The sequence below is a fragment of the Plectropomus leopardus genome, chromosome 3 (genome assembly GCF_008729295.1).
Source record: "Plectropomus leopardus isolate mb chromosome 3, YSFRI_Pleo_2.0, whole genome shotgun sequence".
Lineage (NCBI taxonomy): Eukaryota > Metazoa > Chordata > Actinopteri > Perciformes > Serranidae > Plectropomus > Plectropomus leopardus.
Genome location: NC_056465.1, coordinates 29401860 through 29411369, shown reverse-complemented (window position 1 = coordinate 29411369; position 9510 = coordinate 29401860). Strand labels below are relative to the sequence as shown.

General features: G+C 37.4%; 1 protein-coding gene across 1 annotated transcript; it reads right to left on the bottom strand.

Annotated features, from left to right (window-relative positions):
- Positions 1–940: 940 nt before the first annotated feature.
- LOC121939448 (ras-related protein Rab-11B-like) lies at positions 941–7355 on the bottom strand. Its single transcript, XM_042482473.1, has 5 exons — positions 7231–7355; positions 5055–5250; positions 4131–4324; positions 2596–2676; positions 941–2420 (listed from the first exon to the last, which is right to left on the bottom strand). The coding sequence occupies exons 1-5, from the start codon at positions 7268–7270 to the stop codon at positions 2275–2277; spliced, it is 657 nt and encodes a 218-aa protein (XP_042338407.1). The 5' UTR covers positions 7271–7355; the 3' UTR covers positions 941–2274.
- Positions 7356–9510: the final 2155 nt, after the last annotated feature.

Below are 9510 nucleotides of genomic sequence, written 5' to 3'. Positions count from 1 at the left end.
TTTTTTATTTATATAAAATTTTCCTGCAATTGTACTGTAAAAATAAACTCTTTTAACAGTTATTTTTAACAATATCCTAGAGCCTAAAGTGACTTATTTTTACTATAATGTAACACCAAAGAAAGCAGCATTTGAGAACCTGTAAAGATTTTTTAAAATAATTTGTTTTTCTTGAAAAATGAATTAATCTATTCTAAAACATGGTTGTCATTTTTTGTCGATCCAGTAGTGGATTGACTAATCATTACAGCTCTAAATTTTGTTTCAAATGCGTAGTGAATATTATTGCCTATTCATTTTATGAGATACTTAACGAACACTTAGGATCCCCTGGATTATATTTTTCTACATTCCTGCTTTGCTCATTCCTCAGAGCTACATTGTACATATTTAAAAATATATATATTGTGATTTTTTCAATTCTATATTTATGTTTCTAGTCTCTGCACCAAAACTTCAAAGCAAATCTCTTGTTATGTGAAAACCTACTTGGCAATATTCAGATTAAAAGAGTAAGAGTACCTCGAAAACGAAGTACATTTTAGGGAACCTGTCCTGAGTTCACACATTGACGAGATGCTGAAAAATATGAGCGCCTGTGATTAGATTTACAAAGGGAGCCTATAAAGTGGACCTGAATGCAGCTGGTGCGTGTGTGCTCTTTGTACACACATTTCCTCTGACAGGACGATCAACCATCAATTTGACACCCACGTTGCTACACAACAGTGGAGGAAACAGCATTAAGTTATGAGTACACAGTGTGAGTAACGCATCTAAAAATAAACTTGTCCCCTATATGGACATGTGGATTAAGTTTATTTGTGCTTCAGTATTTTCTGTGTTATGTGAGAGTAGCAAAACAAGTTTGCACACGTGGAAGCATTTTCCCCATATTAGTGAAAAAGAGGCTTTTCAGACAAACACAAAGAAATTTGCATTTCTGATTTCAGTTCCACTTCCTCAACCAGCTGGAGTGGAAGTGTTTCGTGTAGAGCATTTTTAATTGGTTCATTTGCTATAGAAATGTTCTCAGATAACACACATCTTGATCCACTTCCCTTTAACAGACATCACATTAAAATGACAGCAAGGGGTGACTGAGTACATGAGAGGAAAAAAACATATAGTGCTTTGTTTTCCTTTTCAACCAAAAGGAAAATGTTATTCAATAAAGATGTCGAGTGTATTTTAAAAAATAAATGGTGATTTGTTCCACTGAAATGATAAGGTATAAGTGCAAAAGAGATTTTTTCCCAGACAGCCTGTTAAAAGAGTTTGACCTGAGTCACCTCAAAGAGGAACTTGTTTCAGGTTGATTATTACACAAACAACAAATCACACACCGCAATTTAACAACACCTTTGCAATATCGCATTACATGTCTTTTGCAAGTATCCTAGATGAGTTTGCCAAATACAGCACTGAAATGCAACCATAGCAGCCTCGAAAACACTTAACTGAGAAAAACCCAAAACTGATAATGATTGCATCCGTCAACTTTGGTATTTTTGTGCTTTTAAGATCACATACACACACATGCGCGCACACACACACACAAACAGAAACACTTCATTTGTTTCACACTTGCCTGTATGAAGTGAGACAGTCACAGCCAGTCTGTTTCCTGGCTCATGTTAATTTCATGCCACAGTGGGCACGAGGCTCAAAGAGGAAAATTAAAATTAAAGAGGCAAAGAGAAACTCCAGAGAGAGAAGAGTACACACCAGTACTCCAGTAGTACCTTCTTCTCATCTCCTCCTCTACACCCATATTGCGTGATAGGCAGAATCAGGTCAACCAGACATGAAATTGGGATTCTACTGTAGCAGATCGTGACAAAAGTCTGTATCATTGCAAGCTGAGAAAAGGAGGCAAGTAGAAAAACGCCTGAAGCGCCAATTCACAGGTCTACTGATCCCTCACCATTCCTTCGACAGGAGTGGGTCAATGGGACCACAGAGGGTAGTTAATTAAAAAGAAATTGTAGTTTACTACAGCTTCAAGATCAGCCTCGTGAGAGCGTCACTCTCTCTTGTTCTGAGGCTTTAAATTATTGTACAAAGAGGTTCTTCTGAAATCAGAGGAAGACAAACAAATGAAGAAAAAACAAAGAGGAAAACCAGGAAAAAAAGGAATGTCAAATTCAAGACACTCTGCGTGACAGACTTCTGAGCCCATGTGGGCGTCATGATGTCAGCAGCAGAAGTAAACCAGAGGCGAAGAGATGATAAGACCGACAGAAAGTCAAACAGGAAAAGAAAATAAGAGCGTCACAGGCTCTGGCAGCAGGGGAGTTTGTTGCCCCTCTGCCCGTCCGTGGTCGGGGGGAGGCTTATGTCCACTACATTGTTTCCCGGAGACTCGTCATGTGCAGATCTGTCAGATATTTGCTTCTGAGATACAATACGGTAGATTTCTGTGAGAGAAAACAGTCACGTATCAGTAAAAGTTGCCTTACCAGGAGATTCACCTGCATGATAGAGAGATGGATACACAGATGGATAGATAGATAGATAGATAAATAGATAGATAGATAGATACTTCATGATCCTAATTCAAATATTTGTTTAACAGTTTATCAATAGTCCTACCTGTGAGAATGTTCTTAAAGGCTTCTTCTACGTTTGTGGAGTCCAAGGCAGAGGTTTCAATGAATGAGATTGTGTTCTTTTCTGAACCAGAGAAAAAGGAAAAAACATATGTTTATGCATAAAAGCAAAATAAAAGCACACCAAAAACAGACAGCTTGGATAATAATCTGTAGTGGTTCGAGAATTATGTTAAACTGGACTGACTCATTGGATGTAGACTGTGGCTGAGGAAGCTATTTTTAATCATTAACTTTTTATTTTAATTTTCACTGAACTTAACAGAAAAGTTTCAGGAAACATGCAGTATACGATGTTGAAAGTTTCCGCTTTGATTAAACATTTACTAAAGGCATTTAAACAAAGTTTTGTGTTGAAGTTTGTTATATTAAAAAATCTAAACATTGACGGAAATATTTTCATTTTTATTGTAAATGCATGGTCTCATTAATACTAATAATCGGTATCGGCCTTGAATAACCAATATCGTCGACCCATGTGCATATGTACATACATGTGCATGAAATCAGCAAGAAAACAAAGAGCAGACAAAAACACTGCCTCAAATAATCTGTGCATGTTAAAACTAACAAGCAAGTTTGCAAGTGTGTTACTGTGACCAAAATCTCCTTGGTTACAGGAAACGATAACAATCTTCGAGCTAAAGGCCTGAACGCTGAAAATAGCACGTTTTGACAAATAGTTGGATCATACATGTCCGCTCTGTTCTGTAGCTGAATTGTTGAAAAGATCTGAAACGAATAAAACAACTTGTGAACGCACCTCGAACAAGGCCAGACTCCGTGTCATCGTACTCTCACGCCTGACGTTGATCCGTTTTCCGACACGGCCTGTCGGAGCTGATTTACCAAATCTTATAACTCTGTCAGCAGCGTGCGCCAGTAACACTGGTGATCCGTTTCCACATCACTCAAGCTTCTGTGATGTTGTCGTAATAATGTTCTGCAAGAGCCAGATACAGCCTGCAAATCCACAGTGGTTTTAACACGTCCAGTGAGCTTCTTAAGCGCTAAAGTTCGGTCACGGTTCCCATCTAGGGCAGCGATTATGAAATTATGTTTGTCATTTTGTATCACTTTAAGTAGAATCACGCTGCTGACAAACGTCTGTGACTGTTTTCTGTACCAGTTTTATTTTTTCTGACCTTGCTCACCTCCCCACGTGCAAAACAAGTTCACCCGACGTTACTTTCCAAGGACACTGTCGCTGCATCCTTGGCTTAGCGCTCCCGAGAAAATCATGATTGGTTTAAAAAAAAAAAAAACTACAAACAAGCCCGAGCATTTTTCCTCCTACAGCACGATGATGTGCGCTTCCAGACCTTTCTCTCACGCAAACACAGCTCTGTAGAGAAAGTCTGACAAGACAAGACTATGTTTAAACTAAAGATTTGTTTAAAAACACACACACACAAAATTATATTTTGACCACACGACTCCTAAATGCACTGCTGACAGGTACTTTTGGGACCAAAAGAGCTATTGTGCCCCCCCCCAACATTTACTGTGAATAATTACCTGCGAAGGCTCGAGCCTCGTCAGTGGGCACCGCCCTGAGGTGGCGGAGGTCGCTCTTGTTCCCAACCAGCATGATGACGATGTTGTTGTCAGCGTGGTCCCTCAGCTCCTTCAGCCAGCGTTCGACGTTCTCGTATGTCAGGTGCTTGGCGATGTCGTAAACTAGGAGAGCTCCAACTGCTCCCCGGTAATACCTGGTGACGGCAAAGGTAAGAAGAAAAACTGATTATTTAAGTATTATCGCAATGCTCTCTACCATCTGATTCAAGGGTAACAAATGTATAAGTTCGAAACATTTATCAAGAAAATACTCAGGATGTAAGTAATTTCAGCGGAAACCATGAAGATGTCAGTTATTTAAGTAAATAAACGTAATCTACAAGATTACTGCTAGAATAAATTAACAATACTAAGTATAATATACTGTATATGGTACAGAAAATAACAGAATATGAACAACTACTTTGTAACTGAAAAAAATGCATTTTAAATGATACAATGCATATTAAATATATTATATACCATATGCAGAGATCACAAATAAATTAGTAATCACAAGGCATTAAATTCAACATCAAAAGCATATTTTAAAACCCTTCTTAAGACTTCATACTATAGGAAAGCATTTTTGTATATTTAATATTTGGCCTTTGCTCGGTTTTATCGTCCCTTCACGACCATTGTGCGCTACTTTTCCAATATTAATAATGTATGATCACTGTGCAGTTTGCACTCTCTTTTCTTGTTTAATTGCTGACTCTTTTTTAATCTAACCTTGTTAAGAAAAGTGTTATCAAAATAAAGCTCATTATTACTATTGTAACATCCTGAGGGTCTCAAACACCACGCCCTCCCATCCCTTTAAATAACCCGACTGTCATAAATCTGGTATATACTACAGAAAAAAACAAAAAACAAACTGACGCTGAGGTGATTGCTCTGTAGCGTTCCTGTCCAGCTGTGTCCCAGATTTGAGCCTTTATCATCTTGCCGTCCACCTGGATGCTGCGGGTGGCAAACTCCACCCCGATGGTGCTCTTGCTCTCCAGGTTGAACTCATTTCTTGTGAAACGGGACAGCAGGTTACTCTTCCCCACTCCAGAGTCTCCGATTAGTACGACTAACACAAAAATACACAGAGCACAACAACATCAAGACAGGAGCCATGCAGTCTGATAAACTGTTAAAGATAAGTGGGGAGCAATCATGGTGGGGCTTGGCAAGTGTCCTTCTTTTCCATGTTACATTGTACAAAGTTAGTGGGCCCAATTTGTTTAAACCGTAGTCCTCCATGTGAATGATGTCACTCACTAAAGCTAATGTTTGTAAATTACAACCAAAAAAATATACAGTTTATTCTATTTTATGCAAAACTCAGTCCAGCAGCTTTCTGTACAGCACTATTTTACATACCTGCACTGATGTACAGTTCTAGTTTTTAGTGTAGTTCCTGTTCTGACTTTTACTCTGCAGACTGCTGAAAATGACTTATGACTCTCACTGCATGTTGTTTCAGTCGTGCCCTTGTACTTTTTTGTGATTAATATCCTCTTAATATGACTCCTTGACACAACTTTTAAAGGGTTTTTATGTTCCTGGCAGGGTCTTTTTTCAAAGGTCAAATTTTCAGTGTGTGTTTCTCTGAGTCAGTATGTTGAAGTCACCCACTTACAGGTTATTCAGATGTCATATTCCTTGAAACCTACACCCTCAAATTTGTGAGCAAGGCAGTTTTCCTGACAGTGATATCACCACAGTGGGTGAACTGATTTTTACAATTCAAACTGCATTCGTACAATCTATCTCCCTTTATGCTTTCGCAGTATGAACTGCAAAGTACTTAAAATGTCAGTTTATATCAAGGAGAGTCATAAGACCCTGGAAACAAAGGCAAGACCTGGATAAGATAAGACAGAACTTTATTTGTCCCAAGGAAAAGTGCTTAGCAGGGATAAATAAAGTTCTTTCTTTTCTTATCTTATCTTATCTTATCTTATCATCTTATGTCCCACTATGTATCTCGATTTATGGATAGATAGATACTTTGTAATTACTGTTTGGAAACTAAAGTCACATTAACCCTTTAAAACTTGGATTGACATCAGTTTTTTTGTGCTGCATTCAGACACCTTTCACGGGCACTTTAACCTTTGAAATACAAGAGAAGTGTTTATTATTTACATACTATTTATAATAATATTCTAAAAAAAAACATCAAAAAACGTGGGGAAAATCGGCAACTTGCATGAAATTTGTTATTAACAAATTAATAACTAATTATTTTTTGTAACTTTTTACTAATTTCTTGCTTATTTCTGGGTCATTACTTTTGTCGTTGCTCAATGCCTTCTTCCTATGCTTGTGAAAGAAACCAAGCCAATGTGCTCGGGCTTCATGGGGTTAAACTGGGGACCATATCTATGTATGTATGCTGTCATCCAGTCGTGATTGAGGGACAGCAGGTACAGCATGTCTCCGGCGTGCTACCTTATTGTTGCGGGTTTAAAAGCATGCACGAGTGCTTACAACGTTAAGTAGAGGATAACTGTTAATGTGATCAGGAGCAGCTCGGAAAAATGTCAAGCAGCAGTTATGTCAACAAATTAGCTAAGTAGCTTAGCTTTAGATGACTCATGAAATGTACCAAGTTTAAAATAAAAGCGTCTGTATTGGACGACCAAGAGCGGCTTGTGAATTAGCTTGCAGTTTTATGTGAATTGTAAATCGATGTATTTTAACACGGCCGACTGGCTACCAAGTTAGCATGCTAGCTCGCTTATTTAGCCACTTATTGCCTGACGTTAGCTTGCTAGCTAGCTAGTCACTAGCTTCAACGGCCATCACTGGAACCGTTTTTTTTTGTTTTGATGTCTAAACTACTAAATACCAAAATGTTATAGAACTACAAACTACCAGATGAACTTTTAATAGGTTTCGATCATTTTATCGATTGACTATTTGCCTCTAATAACAGTTACAGCTAACTTTAGCATTAACGCTGGCTTAGTGGACTTCCTCAGTTCGTGCTGCTGTCATCAAACTTTTACCAAAAAAAAGGCCTCACACACTGTCATCCATACAAGTTTAAAAAGTTATTTACCTTTAAACAAGTAGTCGTATTCATCATCTCGGTTTCCCATTTTGGACGACAAGGTTTTCGTACTTTTTCAGTACTTTCCCACAAACAACAACAATCCTTCAGTTTATGGTTTCCACCGGCAGCTAGCAGGCACCGCCCTCAAGGAGAGGAACGAGCACGTGAGATTTGGAACGTTCGTTTCGACCAATTGAAAACGTTATCACATTCACTGACAGATGAATTGACCAATCATGTGCGTTCTCTGACTGTATTGACCAATCATGAGGCACAGAGGTATTACACCCTTTGTTCTCCAAACGGTAACGCCCAGTGTCCTCTGTAGATTGAGCAACAACCACACAGACTATGGCAACAACATCCCAAATTTTCAAGAAAGCTGTTTCACAATGTTCTCTGAAAGGCGAGAACGTCAAAATAAGTACATTAAATATTAATTTGAGCAGTGTACGTTCTTCATTGGAGCTTTTACTATTAGTGGTAGTAGTTTTACTATTATCTATTTATTTTATTTTATTAAGTTTTTTTTAGTAGACCCAGGGGGAATATGTTACATTGTCACATCATACACATATTTTATATTTCTAACTTTACATACTAGTTTTATACATTGTAGCATAAAGCACCTTTTTTTTTACACACTTGACATACTCTGCACATTACACTTTCTATCATGAATTTATGTTTTCTTTCATGAATGTATCTGTACAGTTTGATTGCTATAATTGCCCTATTATCACTTTATGTCTGTAAGTGTTTTTTTCTTTTTTGTTATCATGTCTTAGACTAGGATTTGGTACTGAGTTTATATTTTCTATTTTGTATTCTTCACATACATCTAGCCATCAAAATTACAGACTTGATATGCAAATGAAGCTAAATTGAATGCTATAATACAAACTAAAGCCCCCAAAACATTTTTGTTTCAACATTTTGTCATAGTCATAAAATTTGAGGTCCCATTCGCTACCCTTGTGTCCCCTGAACTCTGGAAAGACCCCACATTCATGTGGTTAAAAATAATCGAAAAATGATTTCTCAACTGAAAAAAACTAACAGGACTGCTGGCTAAAGTCACTAGAACTTGAAAAGTTCACAAAAACTTTGGTGCACTAGTTAACGAGTTTAGGTCGTATATGCAAAAACATGCTGTAATCTCCATACTGCATGTCAGTTAGTATCAGTCCACCTAAAGTGACATAGATAAGTTAGAAAAGTGATTTATTAGCATGAGTCAGGTTAAGCATTATTTTAGCAGTTTTAGGGAATGTAGTGGTGCATCAACAAGTCTGGGACAAAATCACTTTGTAGTAAGCCTCAAACTGTTCATCAGAGGATTGTTTCAACGCTCCACGCTTCTTCCTAGCATTAATATTGTTCTCACATTGTGGCTTAAAGCTCATGAATGCACCAGAAGAGGAGGAACAACTTCCAAAGTGAGTAATATTTATGTCCAATTAAACATCTGATGATCTCAGCAACAAATCAATAAAAATATGTGACATGATCTCCATGAACAACAATTCATAGAACTGCTTTATTTTGTATTCATTCTGATTGAGTCCAAACACACACACATACAGCCATCTATTTATCCTCACGTATAAATAGATGAATATACACAGATATACATAAATACACATTTCTGATATGCATATTCATTTTGAAATCATGCTATGTCTCTGCAAAGGACTCTCCCTATTGGATGAAGGGCACACAGCGATTTGAAAACACGTACACGACACAGCTGAACAGTTGGAAGAATCCCTACTGATTTGCATGTACAGTAAAACCCACAAATCGTTCAACGTCTGGATATCTTACAAAGAAACAGCCGTTGCTTTACAGACCATAAATATACAGCAGCTGCATCTCGATAAACACACTGAAGAATATGGTACAGTAAATTATGTAGATTGCAATCATTTCTTGCCCAGCAGCAAAAATAAAACCAAATAAAAATAATATTCTCCGATTCAAATGGAAAATATATTTGTATATCTTTATATATGTATTTATAATTTTATGTACACATTCTCAGGAGCACAACTATGAGAAAGAAAAATAAATACAACAGCACGAGTGAAAAAAATATAAACGCTAGGCCTACATGTAAAATTTCTCAATAAGGCAATAAAACTTAAAAGCTAGACTGTACAAAATATTGCTGCTATGGTCGCCATCTGATGAACAACAGCAAACTGATTACAACTGGCCACTGCACGTCATGGGAACAAACTGATTTTTTAATTTTTTAATTTTACAATGTCTGACGTTGATGTG